Source organism: Phaseolus vulgaris, chromosome 3 (assembly GCF_051622355.1).
Source record: "Phaseolus vulgaris cultivar YP4 chromosome 3, ASM5162235v1, whole genome shotgun sequence".
Classification (NCBI taxonomy): Eukaryota; Viridiplantae; Streptophyta; class Magnoliopsida; order Fabales; family Fabaceae; genus Phaseolus; species Phaseolus vulgaris.
Genome location: NC_143500.1, coordinates 40,716,593 through 40,744,252, shown reverse-complemented (window position 1 = coordinate 40,744,252; position 27,660 = coordinate 40,716,593). Strand labels below are relative to the sequence as shown.

General features: G+C 30.7%; 3 protein-coding genes across 13 annotated transcripts; 2 read left to right on the top strand and 1 right to left on the bottom strand.

The window, feature by feature from the left end:
- The first annotated feature begins 43 nt into the window (after window positions 1-43).
- On the top strand, window positions 44-4,565 carry LOC137807591 (ubiquitin C-terminal hydrolase 22). Of its 9 annotated transcripts, none has more exons than XR_016519848.1 (5): window positions 113-1,175; window positions 1,320-1,444; window positions 2,342-2,405; window positions 2,501-3,000; window positions 3,420-4,565. XR_016519848.1 is itself a non-coding variant. In XM_090300886.1 (4 exons), the coding sequence occupies exons 1-3, from the start codon at window positions 295-297 to the stop codon at window positions 2,371-2,373; spliced, it is 1,038 nt and encodes a 345-aa protein (XP_090157012.1). In that variant the 5' UTR covers window positions 113-294; the 3' UTR covers window positions 2,374-2,405; window positions 3,420-4,565. The 9 variants fall into 9 exon arrangements, 2 of the variants coding, with proteins under 2 accessions (XP_068464409.1, XP_090157012.1); XR_016519852.1 differs by having other exon boundaries at window positions 2,283-2,405; XR_016519853.1 differs by having other exon boundaries at window positions 2,283-2,405; window positions 2,501-2,566; window positions 3,420-4,256.
- A 2,382-nt stretch (window positions 4,566-6,947) lies between these two features.
- TOC90 (Avirulence induced gene (AIG1) family protein) lies at window positions 6,948-12,716 on the top strand. Of its 3 annotated transcripts, none has more exons than XM_068608305.2 (3): window positions 6,948-7,294; window positions 7,854-7,990; window positions 10,068-12,716. In XM_068608305.2, the coding sequence occupies exons 2-3, from the start codon at window positions 7,858-7,860 to the stop codon at window positions 12,317-12,319; spliced, it is 2,385 nt and encodes a 794-aa protein (XP_068464406.2). In that variant the 5' UTR covers window positions 6,948-7,294; window positions 7,854-7,857; the 3' UTR covers window positions 12,320-12,716. The 3 variants fall into 3 exon arrangements, with proteins under 3 accessions (XP_068464406.2, XP_068464407.2, XP_068464408.2); XM_068608306.2 differs by having other exon boundaries at window positions 6,970-7,294; window positions 7,857-7,990; XM_068608307.2 differs by having other exon boundaries at window positions 6,974-7,294; window positions 10,074-12,716.
- Window positions 12,717-15,510: 2,794 nt separating this feature from the next.
- Window positions 15,511-16,910, bottom strand: LOC137807589 (uncharacterized). Its single transcript, XM_068608304.2, has one exon. It carries the CDS (start codon window positions 16,879-16,881, stop codon window positions 15,781-15,783), a length of 1,101 nt encoding a protein of 366 aa, XP_068464405.1. The 5' UTR covers window positions 16,882-16,910; the 3' UTR covers window positions 15,511-15,780.
- Between the last annotated feature and the right edge of the window lie 10,750 nt (window positions 16,911-27,660).

Here is a 27,660-nt window from a genome sequence, read left to right as displayed (position 1 = left end):
TTATTCATTAATTTGAAAATAGAAAATGTATAACTGAAATATTGATAATAATTATTTCGATTGTTACAAAAATAGAAAGGAAACTGTATAAAAGAATAACGGAAGAGAAGTAGGGAAGAAGAGTAGGCAGAAAGGAGTGAGCAGAAGCTGAAATAGGGAGTGGAGTCTCGGCCCCCACAACAGAAAGGAGAGGAACCTCATCAATCTCAATGCGTTACTACAATCTCACCCGTTCATTCTCCCATCCATGAATCTTATGCCCACCAAACCTAGGTTTACCACATTATCAACGCCATGTCCCCCAAGATCAACGCTCAGATTTCTCCCCAGCCCTGTCCCCACTTGGCCGAGTTCCGCCGCACCTCAACTAAGCCATTTCTCGCTCTCCATAACTGCCTCCGCATCAAGCCTCCCGGCGGCCGTGCCGCTCTCCGCCGTGATCCCGACGAGGTCCCCCGCTGCGGCGCCTGCGGCCTCTCCTCCCCCTCCCGCCTATATGCCTGTGTCACCTGCGCCGCTGTCTCCTGCCACTCCTCCTCCTCCACTGGCTCCTCTCATGCCGCTGTTCACGCCGCCTCAATGCCGCCTGGCCACCAGATCGCGATCGACGTCGACCGCGCCGAGCTCTTCTGCTGCGCGTGCCGCGACCAGGTCTACGATCGGGACTTCGACGCCGCCGTGGTGATCTCTCAGACTGCCGCGTCCACTCTTGGCGCTGATCCTCCGCCTGCCATCACCTCGCCTCATCCGGAGAATCTCCGGAAGAAACGGCGAGTGGATTACCGGCCTTGGGCGCCAGATCTGCGCGAGCGCGCTCTGATCGGCAGCTGCTCTGGCCCGATCGCTGACGATACCGCCGATCCTTCGCTGGATTTGCCGCGCGGATTGCGCGGGCTGAACAATTTGGGAAACACGTGCTTCATGAACTCGGTGTTGCAAGCGCTGCTTCACACGCCGCCGTTGCGGAATTACTTTTTGAGCGATAGGCATAATCGGTTTTTCTGTCAGAAAAGGAACAACGGTGACGGAGACAGTGGTGCTACTGGGAAGAGAAATGGCAGCAATAATGGGAACAAGAATGCGCGGATATGCTTAGCTTGCGATATGGATGCTATGTTCTCTGCTGTGTTTTCTGGAGATCGCGTTCCCTACAGCCCCGCTAAGTTTTTATACAGGTGCGTATGGTGATGGCCTATAAACTGTGATTGAATAAAATAGTTATGTTTTTTAAAAATTCTTATTTAGGATTTAAGTTTCTCTTATGTCAATTTGTTATAGAAAGTTTAACTGTTTGACTAGTTATTGATGCTATGTTTCAGTTGGTGGCAGCACGCAGCTAACCTTGCCAGTTATGAACAACAGGATGCGCATGAGTTTTTCATTTCCATGCTTGATGGCATCCATGAGAAGGTGGAGAAGGGTCGGCGTAAGCCAGATACTGAAGGTAATGTGTTCTGACTGTGACACCCATTTATTATTCTTTTCACCCTCTCTGAAGTGCTTGCTACTGTTATGATTTTTTTTGTTCGGAAAGAGGGGGTTTCTTGTATAAAAGCCACTTATTCTAGTATCTTATGGGATATTCAATTCAAGCGTAATATCAAAATGAAATTAAAACGTGCGAGGAATGTTGACATCTAACTTTGTGCTACTATAATCTCTTAGCTGGTTCAATTTTGGTGTTATACAACAAATCATTTCGTAGATAATATCAAGTCTACCAATCCTGCCTTGCTTAACATTGGTTTGGAGTATTTGTCTAACTCTTGTGGAAGCTGTGGTCTCTTTGTTGTTTTGGCTCATTTTTAAAATGTGTATTTTTAGTGGTGGTTCATAGGGCCGGGGTATTTTAGTTGTATGTCTTAAAAAATAATATAGGGAATATTGTAACACCAGTCTTTTTATCCTCTTATTGCCATCAAAGAGACTTCTTTAATGACCAAAATCTATGTTTACCTAAACATTGATCCATTTTATAGGAAAAATATCACTGTATGGTTAAGTTGTAATGAGTAAAGATATTGAGCGCTAGCATTAGATTGTTAAGAACACAATCTTTATATGGTGTAAGAACTTAGAAGTCAATATGTTACCTTTTTTCAACTTGTAACAAGTTGGTGAATTAGCTCAGATTAATCATAGTTGCAACCAAACTGATTATAGAAGACGATCAATAGAGCGCCACTGTCTTGCTATCTTCAATGTCTTTGACATTTTTTTAATTTCAAAGTAATTCAAAATACTATTTAAGATAACAGAGTTATCATAATATTTAAATGCAGGGTGAGAGTTTAGGTCTCTTGCTTGTTGCCTAAGAGTTGACAATTGCTCAAACATTTAGGGCTAATTTTCAACCACAACCTGCTGTCCTGATGGTGTTAGCTGCTACGTTCCTGTGAGTCCGTGTAAGTCAATTTCTGCTTAGCCTATTCGTTTCATCATTCAGGAGATTCTAGACCAAATGATGTTAATGTTAACTCCACCTTTTTACCTTGTTTAGGCTATAGTTCCAAAGCTTGTCGTATCCTGGAGAAAAGGTTGCATTAGTTTTCCAGCCATAAAAAATGTCAGAACTCTGAGTTCTTTGAAAGCTGAGCTAAGATTTTAGCCTCGAAATATGTAGTTCTTTCTACTTTTGGAGTGTTATTCCCACATGGAAATACTCATTTTCTTGCCTCTGTTTATGCTTGTGGCATTCCTCTGTTTCAATGCAAGACCTATTTCCTTATTCTCTCAATTAGAGGCTGTCAAATTTAGTGGGTTGACTGTTCAAGAATCAATTATGTTTTTAAGATAATGTGTTTTGTTCTGGACTCCTTCACTCTGGAGGACCTAGGGATAATACTAGGTATTGTTCTCGGGTTGACTGTAAGGTGCAAAGGTCTCACAATATTTAGAGGCTATTAGATGCTATATTACTTTGGACAAAAAGACAAATTCTTGGCATGCTTGGCTTGTAAGATCAAGACAAATTCTGACGGCTGTAAAATTTTAGTTCCAGTAAGTCGTGATTGTCGACAGTAATCAGTTGATCCTGTATTCTGTCTTTTATCTTCTGTATTTCTAAAAATATTAAGAAAAAAAATGTAAATCTATTTTGTGTACAAAATTTCCAAGTTATTTAAATTGCAAAGAAAATGAGTTGTTTCTCTTTGGGCATTTCCAGAAGTCTAATTTTACCCCAGGATAATGGTTGTAGAATTAGGAATCCTTTTGGCAATTTCATTCAGCATTGAACACCTAAGTTCTAATAGCAGGGTGGTCTACCTAAGTTCTAATAGCACCAAAGAAACAAGGAATTTGTTTGCTACCTTCTTTGTTTGCTGAATTGTACAAGATCTTCAATGTAAGGTCTGCTCTTAAACTGATGTCATTTTATTAAGCATCTTTGTCTGACAACATTTTCTCCGATATTGCAGGCAATGGTGACTGTTGTATTGCTCATAAAGTATTCTCTGGTATTCTGCGATCAGATGTTACATGTATGGCATGTGGTTTCACATCAACTACTTACGACCCATGCATAGACATCTCACTGGACTTGGAACCGAATCAAGGGGGTTCTAACAAAATGGCTACTGCAACATCAAATCATTCTTGCAATGGTGAGGCTGATTGCATGAATTCAAGCCAATACTGTGGAACATCTACCTTGACTGGATGCTTGAAGAGATTTACAAGAGCGGAGAGATTGGGAGCTGACCAAAAATTTTTCTGCCGGCAGTGTCAGGTGAGGCAAGAAACACTCAAACAGATGTCAATAAGGAAACTTCCCCTTGTTTCTTGCTTTCATATAAAAAGATTTGAGCATTCTTCAACAAGAAAGATGTCCAGGAAAGTGGATCGATACCTACAGTTCCCATTTTCACTGGACATGTCACCTTATCTCTCATCAACAATTTTAAGGAGTCGATTTGGGAACAGGATCTTTCCTTTTGATGGGGATGAGCCTGATGGTTCAGATGAGTTGTGTTCAGAGTTTGAGTTGTTTGCCGTTGTCACGCACACTGGTAAGCTAGATGCTGGCCATTATGTTACTTATCTGCGATTAAGCAATCGATGGTACAAGTGTGATGATGCTTGGATTACTCAAGTTGATGAGCACATTGTGAGGGCAGCACAGTGTTACATGATGTTCTATGTACAGAAGATGCTTTACTATAAAGCAACTGATAAACAGGTCGCCTCATGATTCGAATAAGAGAAGGTCCAAATCATTGATATGCCATGGTTAATATCAATTTTCATTCCAACGATATGCCATGACTTTCACATTCATACATGAGAAACACAAAAACAAAGGAAAATATTATGCATTCGCATCACAACTAGCGAAAGAGGAATTTATAGTTTCAAGTTGGGGATAGAAACCAGCCAGAATTTTTTAGGCACTCCAACTTTTTGGAAACTCGAGGGACATGGATTTCTTAAAAAATGTTATGCTCTTCCCTTTTCCTTCCCTTGCTTCATCAGGAAAAATTAAATACTCATTAAAACTACAATTGGATGGATATTAGAGGTTATGGATATATATTTAAATATCTATACTATTATCTATGCCCAAATATTTGTATGTATCACTTGTTATCATATTTAGGCTTTAGGTTAATTTTATGATATATTTTCTTAAAACTCAAAGTATAAACTAAATTTCCTTAAAACTTGTTTAAATATATAAGAATGAAATCCATCTATTTTATTCTTGGTGAATTGTATACTATAAAAGCTGGATCGGATAGTTAAATATTACACTTTAATAAGTTTATTATTTTGAATATATTTAAATTAAAATACATATAATTTAAATAGTATATAAAAGAAAATTATTTTAAATAAAAATAAATATTTGTTTTAATTTAACTAAAATTAAATATTCTATTCGTGTATTATTCAAACAAGTAATTTTAAAAAAATAAGTTTACCATGAAGAGAATTAAATCACATAATAAAAAAATTAATAACATTTTGTTCTTATAAGGTCTTATACGAACTACAATTACTTTTACTTCAAGTCTCATCAAAATTCATCGGCTATTCAGTTTTTAAGTACTTAGGTTTACTTTAATTATGTTCATGATCTCACGGCTTCATAGGTGAGAGAGAAGGTGTACCTGTAAAGACTTTATGATGATTAAGTTAGTTTTCGTCTTAAATGTGTCATAAATAATTTTATCTACTTGTTCATAAAGTTATTTATTTATATGATTGGATATTGGGTTTTGTTGGTCTTATTTGACTTATTGCTTATAGTATTTGGCATATTGTTCTTGCACCATATCATTTGTGATTGACACCCAACATGTCAATGTGAAATTACTATATGTATTCTTAATGAAATAAAAATTAGGTTAAAGTTAATTGCACCCAGTAAAACAATAAATTTTCATAAATTTTTTTATTTCTGTATATATCCGTAATTGTGTGTATTGTGTTCCAGATGTATATGTCCATAATAGTTCTGGATAATTATGTTGGGAAGTATATTTTGCTTGATTTGTTACGGATGAAAAATCTGGAATGTGCCCTGGCCAATCCCTTTAACTTTTTCTTTGAATCTCATGTGGCCCCTGCCAACACATGGTAGTGTCCCATTCGTTGGAGGATAAAAGGGTCCTACAAATCTAACTCTCTTAGTTCAATTGATTTGAGGAATGCAACCCTTTCTTTCCATTGCACTTTTACGTCCAAGATTTTTCAGAGTGCTTCACCAAACTATTAGTTTGCTAATTCAATGGCAATTAGGCACATGATTTCACAATTTTATTTTGTCTTTTCTAGTTGCTTTTGGATTAAAGTCCATAACATTAATTTTTTTAAATTTGTTTAGTTTACTGGTTTTTAATCCATTAAAAGTACCAAAATTATCATACTGCCAAAAAAAGAGTTGAGGATGATAACTTCCGGATATATATCCAAAAGCATGGTGTGCCTTCCGGATAAAGATGTCCGTAATTAAAGAGTACAATTCCGGATGATAATATTCATAGACAAACATGACACTTTCGGATACCAATATCTGTAGGCAAAACTAACACTTCCGGATGTCAATATGCATAGACAAAGCTGACACTTTCGGATGCCAATATCCATAGGCAAATATGTGACTTCCGGATATTGATATCCATAAGCAAATTTGTGATTTTCGGATACTAATATCCATAAGCAAATCTGTGATAAGGACAAAGTTGGGTTTAAGAGGTTAGTTGGGTGCATATCGAAAATGATATGGTGTAGGAAGAAATTGCCATAGTAGTTCTATTATTAGACTCAAACCTTGTTAGTGTGACTGGGTCACTAATTAACATAAACAATATAGATTTAATTTTAACTTTATCATGTTAATCTTAAATTATTCTTAGTTGAAACATAAATATACCATAAAGACCATCTTGATCAACATTTAATAAGTCGTAAAGTTGAAACCTTAATTAAATTTCAGATTAATAATACTTAATCTAAAAGTCGAGAGGTTGACTGTGAGACCAAGAAATTAAACTAATTTAAATAATATAAATATTAATCGATTAACCTTTAATTAAAAAATTTGATATTAAAAAAGATAAAACAATTCATTTATTTATAATTTATATTAAATTCATTTAAATAATATAAGAATTAAGATTCTTGAACTAAATTAAGCATACTGGTATTGTATCTCATATATATATATATATATATGTTTATTAAGATCACTTGTAATGATTATTTGTTTTTTCATTAACACAACATTTAAGAATGATAATAAAAAAATAGTAAATTTTAATTTTGGAAAGATAAAAATAAATTAAAAAAATTGGCTATTAAGAATGCTTGTGGTGAAGGGGTTGGTGGTGCGCAATATTTTAGCATCTCAGTACAGACACTTTTTGTTGCCATCTTCCACTTAAAATTAAAAGTAAAATGCATAAAATATTAAATAAATAAAAAAATAAAAAAAGTAAATAAGAGGACGAGGTGAACGACTTCTCCATCTGTCTTACTCTTATCTTCAAATCTCCATTTTCTTGTTCTCTTCTCCTTCTTCCTCTTTTCATTCTACTCACACACCCCTTTCCAATTGCGTTTTCTTCTCCCTAATTAGGGTTTTCTCGCGCCCTTTCTTCCTTCACTCATTCTTGCCCGACCAACTCTTCTTCTTTTTTCTGCGAGAATGACAGAATCTGGTTGCCTTAATGATTTGACCACGTCGATTCGGCTCTTTCCGGGACCATAAATTGCTTCTTTGGATCTCAGTATATCCTCGACCTTCGCATTTCGTGTTAAGCTTCCTTGTGTTTGATGTCCAAATATCAAAGTGAGCGCCTCCATTAATCTAACCTTTTTGCCGTTTTCATTGCATTCTTTATTCTTCTCAGCATTATTTTATTTTATTTTTCCCTGTTGGATTTTAATGATTACTGCAATTCGCTTGCTGATCTCTGTTTCATAGTTTTTTCACGTTATTTGTCCTCTGTCACGTACCTCGTTTTGCTCATTTCTGCCCATTTTGTATATGGCTTATTGAAATAGAGTGTTTTATGATCCTGTTTCTTAATTGCACCGACACTGATTAACTTAAGTTTTTTAATAAAAAGGGTTTATGCTTTCAAGATTGACCGGCAATTGGCTAGGCACTCTGTTTATATGTTATTGATTGAATCCTTTCGTAGACGAAAATCGAATCGAGGATCCCCTGTTAAGGAATCATATTCTTTGTTGATTGCATGTGATGAATTCTTTGACTGATGTTTATGATATGTTTTGCGGCTTTCTTTTCTCTTCAAGAAGAACCAAGATCTCTCTTTGGCTTTTCGTTTTAAATTATCATTTTCTAGTTGCTTGGAGTTATGGAGTTCTGCTTTCTTATATTGCAGTAGGATGAAAGGTGTTCGAGATTGGGTTTTCTCTCAAGTTCTATCCAAATCACTGGCCTCGCCTTCATCATTATCAGGTGGTAATAATTTTTATGCTGAAGAGCACCGGATTCAGAATGAAAATTTTAATGAACAAGGTACAGCCCTGATTTTACTGTTTGTGTCTTCAAGTGGAGTCATTGAAAATGCACACAATTTTATTTTATTTTATAATAAAAATGCTCATAGTTAACTTCTCAAAAGATGGGGTCATAGTGGAATTCTCCTCCCAAAATGGTGATTGGTGAAATAAGACGGTAATAGTAGGGAACTCGTTTTTCTCTGTTATTCCGTGCATGTTAAGCTCAGCAGATATATAATTATATAGTAAATAGTAACACCTTCAAATTGTGTAGTGCTGTATGCACATCTTCGTATGCCACGCTTAGACTAGTCACTAGTATTAGGTGTCACAATTCTTAGAACCAGTAGGAAACACTGTGACATGGTTCACCACCATACATATAGAGGAACTGTGGAGGTTATGCTTGGAGTGATAATAGAGTTAGCCTTTACGGTATAATAATGTATAGGCAAATATATACTTACTATGCCAGAAGGCTACGGTCTGTATTCAAACTCAAGAATTTGAGCTAGGTAAATGACCATTCTATCATTGAATGATTTGTTATTTCCAGAATGCAAAAGAAATTTTCTTATCTTAGCTTAATAACAAAATTAACTTCTCAACAACTTAAATTTGTGCAGAAGGGGCTACTGGCCTCCCCGTGACATTGATAGCTGCTCGCTATTTCTGCAGGAATTGTGTTAAACTTAATAGTTTGGACACACTAAGGGTGTGTTTGTGATAACTTTGAAAATTAGATTATTTCAATAATAAATTATATGTAATCAATTATTGTTATAACCAATTATAATCAAATTTAGTTGTTTTGGTAAGTGTTCTGAAGAATGATTTTCAAGATAATTAATTTTGTGCGGAGACTACAAAAAAATTCATCCTTTTCAAAGTATTTATAAGAAGGGCAATGTATGAAGCTGAAGGAGAGAAAAAAGTTGTTGAGAAACTTGAGGTTTTTTTTTATAGGCAAATGGGAAATTTTGGAGTAATTTCCGGATAACATGTTTCAGGTGAAAAACAAACTGTTGAAAAATAATCGTATTCTACAAACGTCTGGGTACATAAAATTAGTTTATTTTTTTTAAAGAGCTTGTTGTAAATTAAACATTTTTTTCAAGGAAATATAATAATGCTCAATAATTTTTTCCAACTAAAACACCTGAAATCAATTATTTAAGCTATCTCAAACATGCTCCAAATATTATTTTTAAAGATTGAAGCAATTTTTGGAACAAAAATTTGTTTGTGATTTCAGTTGTATGTTTCTGACTGTAGCTAAAATTTGTAGAAAAAAGATGAAAAATAAACTGCTTTTATGAATCTGAAAATTTGTAACTTAAGATTATTTTCCAATAGCCTTTTTTCGGTTTTAGTTTCATACATACTCTTTTTGTTATGTAAAAATAGATTCTGGTTTGTACCAAACGATATTAGTTATCTTAAAACCATTTTCCAACAATTTTAAAATACAGTTGATTCTTGAAATAATTTATTATTTCTTTACAGTTTTTTCAAACGCACTCATCTAAAAGGTTTTGTTGAAAGAATTATGGAATTACACCAGAATCTCTTGCACACAACGCCTACACAGTCCTCTGCCCCAACACGGAATCTACTCCTTCAAACCAACACCAACAATTTAATATGCAGTCACACAACGCCTCAGAGATCTGCCACAAATCTTATTTAATAAATACACACATAATGGTCATACAACTCAGGAGTTATTGTGTGTTACTAAACACAATAACTGTCCTAGCAAATTGCTGCCGTTATGAATTTACCGGCTTTTTGCAGCTTGTTCGTTCTTTGATGTTTGGAGAAATAGGAGATTTCTTCTTTATATCTAGTCCAGGGAACGAGTAAAATTTCAAGATTATGTTTTCTTACAGTTATAGGGATGCAAGATAATGTGTTTGGAGTTGATATGTGTTTTATTTTGTACACTTCTGTGGTTTAGGATGATTAAAGTGGGTGATATTCTGTACGTAATATAATTTCTAAAGCAATATTTGCGCCAAATCTTATTTTTGTGAATGTAATGTCTATTATCAGTACAATTTAGATAGAAGTAAGACATGTTTTTTTGCCAGGTTCAGATCACTCAGCCAGTTCAGCCATTCCTTCTGACTCATCAAATTCTTCAAATGGTGATCAGAGCAATCATCACAGTTCATCCTTGCAGCTAGTTTCAGATACAGGGGTCGATCACTATCAAGATAACACTAATGGAAGACGGAAGGATACTTTGGCCAAGGTTGAGGATCTCCAGGTTAAATTCTTCCGATTGCTACAGCGCCTTGGCCAGACACAAGAAAATCTTTTGGTTGCAAAGGTTCTCTATCGGATGCACCTGGCAACTTTGATTCGTACCAAGGAATCAGATCTGAAAAGAGTTAACCATAGTAGCAGTAGAGCCCGAGCAGTAGCAAGTGAACAGGAAGCTATTGGTGTGCCTCAATTGGATTTCTCTTGCAGAATACTTGTCCTTGGTAAAACAGGAGTCGGTAAAAGTGCTACCATAAATTCTATATTTGGTCAAGAAAAAACCACCACCGGTGCGTTTCAACCAGCTACTAACTGCATCCAAGAAGTTGTTGGAAATGTCAATGGTATTAACATAACATTTATTGATACCCCTGGTTTCCTGCCTTCCTCCACTAACAATATGAAGAGAAATAAGAGGATCATGCTTGCTATAAAGAGATTCATTAGAAAGTCCCCTCCAGATATTGTTTTATACTTCGAACGGCTTGATTTTATCAATGCTGGTTATGTTGACTTCCCACTTTTGAAACTCGTTACTGAAGTATTTGGCTCTGCGATTTGGTTCAACACCATCATAGTTATGACTCATTCTTCCTCTGCCATTCCGGAAGGACCTGATGGGTATACTATTAATTATGAGTCATATATTTCTCACTGTACTAATATAATACAGCAGCATATACATCAGGCAGTGTTTGATTCTAGGCTTGAAAACCCTGTACTTTTGGTTGAGAACCATTCTCAATGCCCTAAAAATATTATGGGAGAGAAAATTCTCCCAAATGGTCTAGTTTGGAGATCTCAACTCTTGTTCTTTTGCGTCTGTACCAAAGTTCTGGGCGATGTAAATATTCTTCTCAAGTTTCAGAACAGTGTAGATCTGGGGCCAACAAGCAGTACCCGAATTCCTTCTATGCCCCATCTCCTTTCGTCCCTTTTACGCCATCACCCTATATCCAATCTAAGTGGGATTGATGATGAAATTGAGGAAATATTACTCTCTGATAACGAAGAAGAAGAATATGATCAACTTCCACCCATACGGGTGTTGACAAAATCTCAGTTTGAAATGTTGTCTGAGCCTCTGCAAAAAGATTATCTGGATGAAATGGATTACAGGGAAACTCTTTTCTTAAAGAAACATTTGAAAGAAGACTATCGTAAACGCAAAGAGAAGCTACTCTTAACAGAACAGAAGTTTTTGAACAGTGATAACCCAGATGATCAACAGGCACCTCCTGAACCTGTTTTGTTACCGGATATGGCTGTTCCTGCAAGTTTTGATTCAGATTGCCAAAGCCATAGATATCGATGTGTTGTTTCTGACGATCAATGGCTTTTGAGACCTGTTCTTGATCCCCAAGGATGGGATCACGATGTGGGCTTTGATGGTATAAACTTGGAGACAACTACAGAAATAAAGAAGAATGTAAATGCTTCAGTTGTTGGACAGATGAATAAGAACAAGCAGGATTTCAGTATTCAATCCGAGTGTGCTGCAGCTTATGTTGATCCACGGGGCCCTACTTATTCTGTGGGTGTTGATGTTCAGTCCACGGGTAAAGATTTTATATGTACTGTTCGTAGCAACACAAAGTTGAAAAACATAAAGCACAATATTGCCGACTGTGGTGTTTCTTTAACATCTTTTGCAAAGAAGTACTATGTCGGTGCAAAACTTGAGGATACTGTGTTTGTTGGGAAGAGATTAAAATTTGTCTTGAATGCTGGGCGCATGGAGGGTGCAGGACAAATGGCATATGGGGGGAGTTTTGAAGCTAATTTACTAGGGGAAGATTATCCCGTAAGAAATGACAATGTAAGCTTGACAATGACAGTCCTCTCTTTCAACAAGGAAATGGTGTTGAGTGGAAACTTACAATCGGAGTTCAGGTTATCTAGAAGCTCAAGAGCATCTGTAAGTGCTAATCTAAATAGTCGGAAAATGGGGCAAATATGTATAAAGATAAGTACCTCTGAGCATTTACAATTTGCCTCGTTTGCAATTTTCTCAATTTTGAAATTCCTGTCACGTAGAAAGGCAACTAGGAACGTGGTGAAGGAAGGGATGGACTAAAGTCTGCTCTCGTTGTTTACTTACTGGTACCAACAATTTTTTGTTCAAAGAAGACAGGAAAACAGTGAAGCATTCTACATGTCCGCTGTAAAAGTAGACAAAAAGTTAAAATTTGTTTTTACTTTACTTTTTAAAGAGGGTAGCTGAAATTTTGTTTTCGTGATACATTCGATGCCTGTTTTTGGAAATCTCTTTAGGTAAGGCTGGCTGGCATCTTGAGCGTGTTTCAATCTGTAGATTAGTGATTAATAATCAGCACCAGGGAGCTTCGAGTATTGTTGATCTTCATTTCTAGTATAATTAAGTCATAACTGTACAGTCAAACACAAAATGTCTGTATTTTTTTGAAATTTCTGTTATTTGTTGAAGTATTGGTAAGTTAGACGTGATTGTGTAACTATTGTTCAGTAAGAGTTTTTGCAACGAGTAGAATGTTACAAAGTTTGGGGTATATGGTAATCATAATGAAGGTAGTTGATTGCAGCTACCTGTTGCCGAATAAGCTGTATATTTTTCCTTTTCACCAAAGAAACATGTTGGACATTTTATAGGACATTTCTTAATGTCGGTTCAAGAGGGGACTGTTTATTTTTATTTTTTAAAATTAATAACCCAAATACTTATATAATTAAGTTGGATCAAATATGCATGTAATGCTGTCTCTTTTGGTAGTTTTAGTTTGCGAAGAAGTACTGGTCCCACTGAAGTTAAAACAAAACATTGGATTACAATATGCTCGTTAAAACATTTGGTTCCAGGGATCAACCGTTATGTTTGTTTAGGAACAGATTGAAACGAAAGAAGTAATAAAGATTGAGAGTTGTTTTTAAAAGTTCAGCAAGAAATTAAAATATTTTATAGAGTTTAATTTTCATTATTATTTTTTTAATAAACCTCATGTCAACTAATTGAAAAGTATCATAAATATATTTTTAGAACAATTCTTTCAAAAATCTAAAATTTTTTCATATATAATGATAGAATAAACCCTTTGAATTCTTAAAGCATTTTATACACGTTATTCTACGGAGTTTGAGATACGTAAGAAATATACTTAGTGGGTATATTTGGGTCCGTATTAGTTTGAGGTTTTTTTTAACAAGTTAATCATTTAAACTATATAAGGAATAATATATTTTATTTCATCCTATTTTTTGTTTTTAAATTAAATTTTAATAATTTAAAAATATCAATAAATTTATATTATAGTTTGAGTTATTCATCATATATCAGAATATATAATTTGGAAAAAATAATTCTCACTCCATCTTTTTTGTGTTGGAAATTTTCAATATTTTCCTTTCTTTGGATATGTACTTTTCAAATTATCCCAATATGCATCAAAAGGTTTTCTTGTGTTCTTTTTCACAAACTATCTGCACTCTAAAAATTGTCCTATTATGATGTGAATTTTCACAAACTTTGACCTCTTCACCTCTTGTTCTAGTTTGTGAAACTGTGATTAGGATTATCATCTTCTCCTGCTCCTCTTGTTTAGTCATCAATGACGTAACCAAATATCATGTCCTTAGTATGAAATCTAATCAATAAAAAACATTTCTGTTTGCTACTGATCTTGAAAGCACAACAAAGTCTTTAATTTTAAGGAAAAACAATCCAATATTATCCATCAAATTGTGAAATCATCTCATTTGTCTTATTTTCTTTTATTTTCATTTTTTAACCAAACATAAGGATTAGTATCCTGCCACGAAAATTAATAGCATTTCCGTGGAGGTTTCCTTCTATAATGCCAGTCTCTACACGCAACTATGGAGATTTGACTCCCATTAAAACAACCATGCCACTCATTATTGAGGTAATTATAACTCGCCTTAGTTACTAATATAAATATTTATAACTTTTTCCACCACAATTTATCTCTATTTAATTCTCATTTTTATTTTGATTTGGATTAAATATGTTTTCTTTATTTATTATAATATAAAATTGATTTTGGAGTCTAAACCTTCCGTCTAGATGTTTATAATATAGAAATGATTAAATCATTCTATATATATGAAATTACTTCAACTTAACATTTCAATACATCAATTCATTAAAGCATAGTTACATTGGATATCTACAATCAAACAAACAATGAATTTTAAAAAAATTACAATTATTTCACATATATAATAATTCATTTTAATCATTTTTACAGTATAAAATTTGGATGTTTAAAAGTTTAGATCACGAAAATCAATTTCAAGATATAATAAAAAATAAAAAACATATTTAGTCATTTTAATTTTATTATTAAAACATTTTTTTTATTTTGAAATGATAAACACCTAAAATTTATATAATATTATAAATTTCTAATTTCTAATTTCATAATTTGATTATTCAAACAATCCTTTTAAGTCTAGTCAAACTTCAAAAATTATAGAAATTGTATCACATCCAGTAAGAAATTGTCATCACCCAAGAGTCTTCTTAAACCATATAACCTCATAATCTTTTTCTGATAAAACCATCACATCCAACCACAGTTGAGATGCTTTGACAGATACAATTTAATTATTTAAATCCTTAAATTGAATTATTTCCTTTTGTTCCAGTTCTTAAATACATGTTAGTTCTATCTTTGAAGTGATATGCCATATTTTGCACCAACGTAAGTGATGTGTTGCAATTTATTTTTTATTTTTAAATTTCATTGATTCTTGAGAGTAAAGTAAAACATATTTTGATGGAATTTACTCAAAATTTCCACAAAGCAGTTGGTAGCATGAGCAGACATAGAAGTTTAATAATATCCTTAAAGTTGGTAAATTTTTCACAAATATTTTGAAGACATGAAAAAAAGTGAAATAATTTTTTTCTTAAAATTAAATTCTTCACAAATATTTCTTTTTTCACAAATTAATTATAATCAATAAAAAATTATTTTACTTATTTTATTCTTAAAAAAAAATAAAAAATGAATGATTCCAACTTCTTCACAAGCATATGCCATGAACGATTCCCTTCAGAATCCTGATTCCTCAGAAGACAACTCACTCGCCCACCTCTTAGCATCCACAATTAATTTTTGTCATTATTATCATTCATCGTCAGGTCAAAAATCTCCATTAAAGCCTGGCCCAATAAATAACAAAGCATTTTCAAGCCTTCAAACTCAGCATCAATTAGTTTCAAATTGAATAATCCAATCAGTTGGACTAATACTAAAACTGTGCAATGAATTTATTTCAAGGACAATTGAAATGCATTATTCATAGTGAAGAAAGAATCAATAATTACACAATTTATGAACTAAATTGAATTCCCCTTTCCTAAAACTCAATCTTTACCTACACAACAAACAAACTCAACACAACTCACTAACTAATATGAAACTGTTCTGAGTTCTGAATATACAACATCTTTAGATCCCGGGAAGAAGAACTCAACAACTTCACTACTTCACTATCCATTGTGTTTGCAGAAAATATATGTGATTTGAATGAAATAGTCTAAGGCGAAGAACCCCACAAAACTTCAGCTGCAATGGTGGCAGCTTCGGCATCAGAAAGAGAGGCTTCTCTAACTCTAACCAGAATCTCCGGTTTAAAAGCCCTCTTTTCTCTCTGTCGCAACCCTTCCCCAACCTCCAACTGCACCGCAAACCTCGCCACGCAGCTCGCAAAAGGGTGTCTTTCCAAAACCCCACAAACTCTTCCCTTCCCAATCTCAATCAAATCGTCACCGGTCTCCGACCTCTGCAACTCTACCAGCTTCTCCACCAACCCCTCCTTCACCATAGCATCCACCGCTTCCTTGCGCCCGAAGTACCCGATCTCCAACACGCACTCCAACGCCAGCAGCTGCAGCTGCAGATCGCGTGAACTCAACAGCGCCATCACCTTCGGAATCTCGCCGTTCGATTCAATCTCGTCCACCAGAGGGGACCTAATGGACCTGATCAGCGAGCACAGCACCTCCACCGAGTACATAGAGCCCATCGCCACCAAAGCACGCACGGTTGGGCCCATCATAACCTGGCCCACGAACACGTCTTTATTGAACCGGATCAGCGCCGCAACGGCCAGACCGGCCTGCTCGCGAGCCCGGTCCGCACACTTTTCATCCAGGAGAACCGTTTCCAGCGACGAGAAGAGCTTGAGTTTGAGAACCAAATCCTGCAAGTCGCGGTTAAATCCCTGGGAGATTCGGTCCCGGAACTGAGTCAACAGCGCCATCAACTGGTCAATAGCATCGTCGGGGTTTCGTAGCGAAGCGGAGAGAGTGAACAGCGTTTCGCGGTCGATCCATGCTTGGATTTCTGACTCGATCGAGACGGCGAGCCGAGAGAGGCAGTGCGTGGAGAGGGGGCGCGTGAGGAAGGATCGGAGGCCCTTGGAGTGGTTGAGAGAGTGTACGAGGGTTTTGAGGCGATTAAGGTAGTCGGAAAGCGCGCAGAGTTTGGGGTCTGACGAGGATAAAATGGTTTGAAGCTCGAGAAGCGCCTTCACCGCCGGAGAATCAGAGGTGTGGTGTTGTTGGATATGGTGTGTCGCTTCTTTCAGAGCTTCCAACACTTGCAACATTCCTGGCGCTTTCTCACTCTCTTCCATCGATCTCTCTTTCCACTCTCTCACCAATCCCAAACTCCTTTTATACTCTCAACATCAACTTTTTCTGCATTCTCAACTACTCTAACCAATCACCTTTTTTTATTTTTTTTCTAATTCTTATTCAAATCAAAATTAATCTCCCTGCATATTTTTAGTAAAAGTGGATTGTTTAATTAGTTAGTTTCATATCTAAAATAGAGTAATTATATTTTTGTTCTTGTAATATTTTATCTTCTAATTGAAGTCGGGTGTTTTTACATGTTTGAATTAATTACATGCCTTGTAATAATTATAAATAGTTACATATATGATACTTATAATTTATTATAGAATGATATTGGAATTAACATTCATTGCATTTAAAACTATTTAACAAAGGAGTCTGCGATGTAATAAATAGGGGGATTTAAAAGAGAGTTTTTTACGTCCAAAACATTTTGTACTATAATATATTTAATATGAGTATTCTGAAAACAATTTGTCAAATTTTGTTTGTCTTTTTTCAAGTCATTAGATTTATTATATATATTATTATTATGTGTAAGAATTATTATAATATAATTCATTTACATATGTAACACTTTAATATGTTTAATTATACATGTACGATTTTTTTCCCTTTATATTATCACATTTAAAATATCAACAGACTTCTATTGGATTACTAAAATATACATGTTCTAGACGAATTCTTTTTCTAAGCCCTTTATTGAGTAAAACATTTTATTACATCATCCTATAGTTTCTATTGTAGAGAATATGTGCATTTTTTTTTTCTGGTATATATATATATATATATATATATATATATATATATACATGGGTGTTATTATTATTATTATTATTATCTTAAATTGAATTTAACTTTTCAGTCTTAAATAACCGTGTGATATTATAGTTTTTGAATGTAATATTGTATTTTATAAAAAAGAATTATATATTTATTATTTTATTTTTTCTAAAATTAAAATAATTGCGATTTAAGATTTCTAATTAATAATATTTTTTATGCATTGCATATTCGATTAAAAGTAAATTTATATCTATTGCCTTCAACATTTGAAAGCCTATGTAATAAGTTTAACTTAATTTTATATTTTGTAGGAATCTAATATGAATATTAAGATAAGTGTATTAAAAGATCAGAAACAAACACGTATTGTTCTGAGTTGACTAAGTTCGTAGGTAGTTATTGTTTTTTGTTATGTGCCGACAATACAACTCAATTTAAATGATTGCATGAAAAACGTGGTTGTTATGTAAGATTTCTCAAATTCTAAAATCTATAAGTATATAATAAATTTAAATTTTATCTACAAAGATTAAAAATAATTTAAAATTTTAATATGTTTCTTCTTTTGAAATAAATACTTAGGAGTTAAAATTAATTATAGTTAAATTTTATTTTTAAGAGATCAAATTATAAAACTTTTCAAAAAAAATGCTATCAAAATAATTTGTCCTATTATTATTATTCCAAGAATTTATAGGCACATTTTTCATCAATTTTTATTCAATTATGACCTGTCTATTTTATTTTGACGAGTTTCTAAATTTAGTTACATTGCCTTAGTACAAGATTTCGTTTAATGTAGAATATGTTTGAATAACTTTCTCTAAAAACAAAAAAAAAAACATTTTTCTATAAGATAAAATTAGTTTACCTATACATTAAAAACAATAAAATTTTAAAATTATATAAAATATTTGTTATCAATTAACTTATGTATAAATTCTTTATAAAAAAATTCCATCGTATTTCTTTGATGTTTCCTTGGACTAGTTGAATCAATTGATTCCTATTGTTGTAAAACTTTGGTGATTTTTTTTATAAAAACTTAATAATAATTTTTTTATTTTTTTTGAATTATGTTCAAAAGAAACTTAATTTCTAAAGTTACATATAATTTTTTATTCATTTAATATAGTCTCACATTGCTTAACATTTAGATTATGAATAATTTATATAAATTTTTATTTTTTAACTCACTTATGTATTTTTAAAGGATAAAATTGTAATAGAACTTTAAGTCTCAAAACGGACAATACTTCATATGCGGTGATTAACCATAGTAACATCATCTTAAAAATCTTGAGATCGAAACATTAGAATAATTAACCTTAATGATGTCAGTCGACACAATTTTCAAAACACATCCCATATCCATCTATATCTATTTAAAGGTAATTATTCTTTTATAGAAAATAATAAAATAATATTTTTTAAAAATTTACTTGTCAAGAAATGTTATTTAGAATGTATTAAAAGTCTTTTAAATTAATTCTAGAATTTTTTTAAACTATATTTCACAGATCATAATCTAAAATTAAATTTGAACTATTTTAGAACACTCCATACTAAAAATTATCATTGTTAATATTAGTTATAGATTGATAATTTTGGAAAAATAAATTTCCCAAAAATATAATTGTATGTCGGTCTAGTATAATTACTTGCATTTGTCATCTATATTCCAGAAAGAAAAATGTATTTGTACAAAAAAAATGTGTCGCGGAAAAACTAAATTTTTGTGTGATGATGTTTTAATTTTACATATTGAAAGAGAACATTACATAATATATCTAAATTAATTTCAAAACATTATTTTATAATAATATTTTTTGTTATGAAGTGTTTTCTTAAATAATTGATAATATTTTAAAATTTATGTTAGATTACCCATTTTAAAATATAATTTTAAATTCTCATTCTTAAATAATTTTTTAAAATATTTTTAGAATAGGTAAGTTAGAAACTTTTTCATACAACCTTTATAACAGTAGTATAAGAAACAAATTGGGGTGCATAAAACAATTACATATTTAAAGGCACACCTGGAATTAACAGGCTCATTACCGTTTACGGGCTTTCTTATTATGGTCCATGGAATGACTTATTTTTAATAATTTAATTTAATTCTATTTCTTTAATTAATAAATTTAAATTAACATAACTTAAATTATAATGGCATCAATTAAAAAATACTTTAATAAACAACCATATTTACTAAAACAATTTCAATTTTTTATTGAAAAATTTAATCACTACTTTTCATTATTAGCTCCTACTTATAATTTTAATTACTAATTTAAAGATCTAAACCTGTTTTCTAAATTTTAATTCCAATGAAAATATTAAAATCTATTTTAAAATCGTCTTCTCTTCTCTTGTACAGTCCAACTACAAAAACAAACAAAGCGGGGAACTTTTCAGTAAAATATATTCTTTTATTAAAAAAATTATGTCAAGAAAAAAAAATTGATGTAATTTTTTATAATGTTTCAAATTAATACAGTTATTTAATGTTGTTTTGCCAATAATGTAATTAGCGAATTTTATATTATAATTTTATAAAGTGTTGTTGTAAAAAGATTTTTTCATATTTAAAATTATAATTATTAGAATTGTGAATCCTGAAAAGGACGGTTTTAATAAATGATTGAAGTTTAGTTTTGTTAACAAAAATATTACTGAAAATGTGTGTGTGTATTTATATTCTTGAAATAAAAAGAATAATATGTTACTTCTACTAAATTTGTTAAATTGTTATCACATTAAATAATTTAACAAAAAACAATACAATATTTTTAATTTCAATTTTAGGAAAGATAAAATTTCACCTCCCCATATAAATGTTTTTTGTGGAAAGTCATTCAGGACCATTAGAGCAAAACAATATTTCTAGTAATTGAATGAAGTGAATAAAATTGAATCATTACTTCTTTTTTTCACTAATCTTTATTATATATATATATATAAACAATTTTTTAATTTTTACCAGAAATAGATGAAAGAAAATCGTGAGAATAAAAATGGAAAGTGAGAATATACACTACAAGAAAATAATTAAATAGAAATTAATTTTAGAGAATAAAATAATTAATTACTATTTGATTAAATTAGAGACTATTTTATAAATTAAAAAAAAATTATTAGTATCTAAAGGGGTTTATATTATTGATAAAAAATTATAAAATGATTTTTAAATTAGTATCTAACCATTGACTACCAAGATTTTAGTTACTTCATACTTTACATTCTAAATTAGTCTATATATTAGTCTCTAAAAATCTAAAATATTAGTCGTTAAAACTTAGGTAGCTAATTTAGATACAAATTTAAAAATCATTTTATAAATTTTTATTAATAATAGAAATCACTTTATATATAAACAATTTTTTAGTCTCCGAATTAGTATCTAATTTAGTTAATATAATGACTAATTATTTTTAACTTTTAAATTTGGTTACTATTTAATAATTTGTTTTAGTGATACTTGATTCAAGGAGAATAAGAGTTATAATAAATAGTGTAGTCACAAATAATTTGGTGAAGAAGCATAGTGATTAAAATGTTTAATCAAGATAAAAGTGTGAATATTTTCTCATTTAAATTAAAATACTTATAAATATAAAATTTTAATTATTTAATAAAATTAATTATCTCTTTAAAAAAAATTATATTTTCTTTTTAAGATTTTGAGTCTTTTTCATCCGTTTTAAAATTAGAGTTTGTCATAGTGGAACTAACACAGAGTAGAAGATATTTTCTAGATCATATTTGTGTTTATAGTAAGTTTTTCTTTGAATATTTTTATTGCGCTGTTTGTATGTGAGGTTTGGAGGGAAAATATTATATCTAATAGCCAAGGGTAATAATACCTTTAGTTTGATGATCAAATAATAGGTTTCAACTTTTGTAGTAAAAGCAAAACTTCTGTGACTTTGAACACCTCAACTTTTAAGGTAATGGGAATTATACTTAATGATCTTTTGATGATGAATTTAGAGTTGAATTTTAGGTTAGCTGTGGAGATTTTGTATAATACCTATTATGGTGACATTTGAGTTTTGCAATTTGAGATAATTTGAAATATTGAACTCTTGCATATTGAATTGGACTTTTCCCTTTGAATTAGTTTTGAAATAAAACAAAGTCATTGGTCGTATGTTATAAGAAATAATGTTATATGTTGGAGTAAAAATGTTATTGGTGGAATTATGAGTTTTAAGTTATAGATATTTAATTTGTAGTTTTTTTTAATCAATTACTATCTTTGGAATGTTGATATGATGGAAAAATTATAGATTTTTAAATATTGAACTAAGGTTTGTATTGACACATGGATTGCAAGAGTAAATTATTTTTTTCAAAAGTCAAATAGGTATTGATTTAAGAATTTAATGTGAATGAATGTTGCATTGAGTTGGAATGGGTGGAGTATGATGAGTGAATAATTTATCTAGAATGTTGTAATGTCAGGAGGTCGACCCATAGTACATGGAGAAGACACTTCGTGGAAGCAATATAAAGTTTGAGCGCTAGGTGAAGGTAAGTTGTCTTTTGGATGAGGAGTAAGTTGGTCATGTGATGAGTTTAACATGAATGATAATTTTGTTATTGAAATTTTAGAGAATTTGACCAATTAGCTTAATGAATTTCAAAACTTGTTTTTTCGGTACTATGAACCCTCTTACGTTAGTTTTCTAATAATTAAAACTACCTAGTAAGATAATTTGAGAATTAGACTCTAATAAATACGACACTTCCTAGTTTAAAAGGGACAATTTTATTCACTAGCTTAGAGTCATTACTTTGAACCAAAACAATTGCAAATGTTATAATGGAAGTGATAACTTTCTAGTATTGTTTTGGTTTTGTTACATGACACTCGAGTGGAAATAGAAGCAAATCAATTATCTCTCATTTGTGAGAATTTTGCAATAACGAAATTTTCCTTGTTTAAGCAAAATTGATGCTGAAAGTTTATGTTGATATTGAGTTAATTTTCGCTCAAACAAAAATAAAGTAGAAAATCACATTTACTTTTGAGTCAATTTTTTTTCAAAAAAAAAGAGATTCATTCAAGCAAATAAATTTTCATTCAAACTAAAATTTAAAAAAAAAATACTCCTTTCATTCTAAAAAATGTGTTTCTTTGATTGAACGAGTACAAGTGTTATATGTAAATGTATAAAAAATATTAAATTGTGTATATTTAATTAATTTATTATTTTTATTAAAGTAAATTATGTTGTGAAAAATGTAGTTGAAAATTATATATGTTTGTAAAATATATGAAATTAAGATGTGGAGTGATATGTTGAATTCATGTATTAAAAGTAGAGCTTAGAATACAAATATTTTGGTTTCACTATGCATTAAATAATGAAAATTGAAATCATAGGTGATAAGAAGCTAAATGGTAGTTTATTGGACACTTAAAACTCCATGAGCTTTGAATTAAGAATGTCTTAAACATACCATGAATCCATTTGCCTTCATTAAACCCAGTGGTGCCCATGGAGATGTCACTCTGAAGGAAATAAATCAACGTATTCTGTCTCCACCACCTCCTCTCAAATCCAAACTAAGTGTTGAAGATTCATCAACTTACCCAAAATCAGCTTTTTCTGGGAAGCCCGTTGTTGGAAAAACAAAAATTCACATTGAAGGGGGAAAAGGGAGCATCGCAATTATGAGAACCAAAGGCTAAAGGCTTAAGTGTTTAGTACTAACTTTTTGTATTGGGTTTGGCTTCATTTTGTGCATGTAAAATACCTGGTAATTTAATAGTTGGTGTTTCAAATTTTTGTTCTTATTTTGCACCCATGATAACACCACCTTAGTGTTTTGTATCCTAGTTGAGGATCTAGATGACTCTAAGTGGCTTTTCTCTTCGTAGATGCTTTTGTTTAAGCTAACTCTGCTATGAAAATTTTGCTCAACACTGATATCCTATATTATGATATTATGATATAACAATATATATAAACCTAGTTGGTTTAATGTTTTTATAAAAAAAAATATTACTTTACAATATGACTTATTTGATATTGTATTCCGTAATAAAACATTAGTTAATATTCTTTGGTGAATATATTTTATTATACAGATCCTTGTATGATTTATATCTATATACATATAAATGTTCGATGAATGAATTCAATATATGTCCATGAAAATATATGGATAAATATGAATAAATTAAATAAATTTTAAAAATATATGTATATAATTTTTTTTTATATATGCATATATGTGAAATTAAAACATGATCTTATGATATAATGTGTGTGGTTTGTAATATAATTTGATGGTGATGATTGTGTTATACAAAAGAGTTATGGTGATAGGTGTAAAAAAGATACATAAGTGACAGGTAGAAGAAAAATAATAATTATGATTTTTTTTATTTAAAATTTTAGTTATGTATGTAAACTCTTAAAAAATAATTATTTTGTTTAAAAATTGATTATATATATATAGGTAAGTATAATAGTTTTTGAGATATTAGAGATAAGTAAAATAAAACGTGGTTGTTAAATTTATTCTCATTGTGTAGTAAACAATGTATCCACATGGAAGAAAAATAGCGATAGAATAGAAAAAAAAGTTAGGAGAAAAATGGAGATGAAACATAGGTGAAAGTAGATGACATGTGTCTTTTTGGATCTAACAAAATAAATCTACATGGAATGGGTTCATGTGGTCTATATATTCATGATTTTTTCTTCTTTTTATGTTTGCATTCGTAATTTGATGTCGACAATGATTCGGTAAATAGAGAGAAACTTTATGTGTGGATACACAACTCTCTACGTGTAAAACAAAATCTTTTCTAACTTAAATACTCCTGTTTTCAATCTCTGAATTGCAAAACCTTAAAATGATTCGGTAAATAGATCAGGCATGGAACGAAACTAAAAAAAAAACATTTCTTAAATATTTTTTCAAAAATTGACTAATTTAGAACTTAAAAAATGCTAAACAATAACAAGTTATCAACCAATGATATCAACTATTAATTATTTTATTATATCTCATGATAAAAAATTAGTGGCTCACCAATAGATCACGTATAAGGAATCGGTGATTAAAACATTCATTATAAATGAAAGTTAAAATTCTACATAGGAAATTTTTTTTGACGCGAGACAAGAAATGTCTAATAATTTTTAAAAAAATTAAATTTAAATTACTGGCTGTGTGTTGGCCACAGTATATACATGACAAATATATAATCTAAAAAAAAGACATAATATTATATATTATATTTGTGATGAGGTGTGGTACCGTGGATATGCACATCGTTATAGAGATAATTATTATTAGTAATTTTTTATTATTGTTAATATTTCTAAAGTCATAATATTATTAAAAAATGATTAATTTGATAAAGAGGATTGAAAAGCTAACAAGTAATATTTTTTAAAGGTTTGATTGTGAAAGGCGAGACAAACAATAGGTTACCATTGCAAATCCAAGTTACGAAAACTCAATATTCCGTAATAGTCGTCTCTCCATAATAGTGAACCTCTTTCCTGCCTCGCGTGTAAGAAAGATTGCATCAAAAATCATAGACAAAAAATTCTATTGACGAATTTGGAGAAGCTTAGATGTCACATTTGTGATGAGAAAAATAGGTGATTCGTGAAGAAAAATAAGTTGTTTTGCTCCTTATTCACATCTTCATCCAGATCGTCCACATGAGGCATTCGAAGATGATCGTCCACCAAATGGAGGTTAGAGTTACAAATTGAGTCATTGGTGAAGAAACTGTGACTAACATTTATCCATATTTTTTTACAAAAAAAGAATAAGAAACTAAATGATAAGAAAGAGTAACAAATATAATTTTTAAGAGAGATGAAAATATGAAAAAAAAACAACCTACTCCTCCAAAACTTTTAATAAATCACTTTACATTCAAAATTTAAAATTAAACTACTCCACATTCAAAATTTAAAATTCTTTAACTGCTTTTTACAAAGTGATAGAATTAATTTTAAATATAAAAAAATATATTTTTTAATTAATTATAAAAATAATTAATTAATTATTAAATATTTTAAAAAATAATAAAATGACTAAAATATCCAAAATAAATATTAATATAAAAATAAAATTGATAAACATCAAATTTTATTTATTTTTTATATCTGTATTTAGTAATAAATTATAATATGTGGTGCTTTTAGGACCAATTTTTTGAAAACATATTCCTTTGGTGTCACGGGAAAAGAAAGATAAGACCTGTGTGCAGCTCGTGATAACGCTTTCAATTTTATTTTAGTTTCTTTTCTTCATTAGACTCAACTAAGGGTTAAAATTAATAAAAAATATAATTTAGTTTCTTTATATTTTTTAATTTCTAATATTAACGAAAAACGATTTTTAAATGACAAGAGTTGTCTCTAAAATTATAAACATTTTTTAAGCGCTCATTCAAAATATAAAATCAAATTTCTATAAATAAATCATTCAATTCTTCTATGAACATGCTTTTAGGAATAATTTTTTGAAAACATATTAATAAAAAATATAATTTAGTTTCTTTATATTTTTTAATTTCTAATATTAACGAAAAACGATTTTTAAATGACAATAATTGTCTCTAAGATTATAAACATTTTTTAAGCGCTCATTCAAAATATAAAATCAAATTTCTATAAATAAATCATTCAATTCTTCTATATTTTTAAATTTTATGCTTTAAAATTCTAATTTTAGTAAATATTTTATTTTAAATAAAGTAAAAAGATGAGTATCACTTCATTAAAACCATAAAAATATTTAAATAATTTATTTAAAACAACTAAAACAAGAGAAAAGAATAAGTTTTATCTTGTTAAAATGTATAAACATGTATTTTAGTTTCAAAATTAATTTTAAAAATAGTATAAGTGCAATTTCTCCAAACCTATAATATTATTGACATACAACTCAATAGGATAGCAAACCAAAACCACACATTTACTAGAACAAAATTGTTAAGAAATGGGTGGTATGTTTTTTAATCATTTTTAAACCTTTGACGTCTTATTTTTATCATTTGGAATAGAATTTTCAATAATATTACCCTTTTATTTTTTTTATTTAAAATGTATTAGTTTAATTTAATTAATGTTAGAAATTGATAAATATTTTTACATAAATTATTGATTGGAAAGTTAGATATATAAATAAGTAGCGAAAAAAAATATGGAGAAGAGACAAATTACACATAAGTATGAGAATGCAAAAGAAGAAGTTAACACATGAGTTGATGACTCTAAATACACCACACACATACACATTGTCTTTTGTCCGCATCCCATTGGTTTCCTTAAAGCAGATGATTCCTTTCCATTCAAATTGTAAGTTAGGAAATGTGCACAAAATTCTCTAAGGCCTAAATAAGTACCAAACACACAACCAAATCAAAATTTTCACAACCATATATATATATATATATAATCATTCGTAAGATAAACTTTGTTTTCATTTCATCCTCAAATATATTCTCTAATTCAAACACATCCTAAAAAAATATTTAAAATTTAAATTTATTTTCTAATACAAACATACTTAAAAACATTTAAAAGTAAAAAAAATCAGTCAATTTGGTTAGCATGATAGTAATTTTAAACTCAAACACCATGATAGTGTTTTTTTTTAAAAGATTAATATATAAATATGAAAAGTATTACAATCTGGTGTGATATTTGATTAATCACCTTACCAGACTAGATAAAAAAAAAAAAAACTATTTTGGCCCTTTATAGCCCATCAAATTAGCACCAAACCATGTAAGAGAATCTTAATTTGAAGAAATTTAAAAAAAATATCATTGAATTGATTTGGACAGAAACAGTGATTTGAATCATGTGGGAAATTAAAAATGATTAAAGGACAAAAATAATAACAGAGTAGTATTGTCTTTGTTGGGTGTGGAGCAACGAGATGAGGACATTGTGGCTCCAAATGAGAGTTGGGTGTGGGACAGTGTGGAGCAA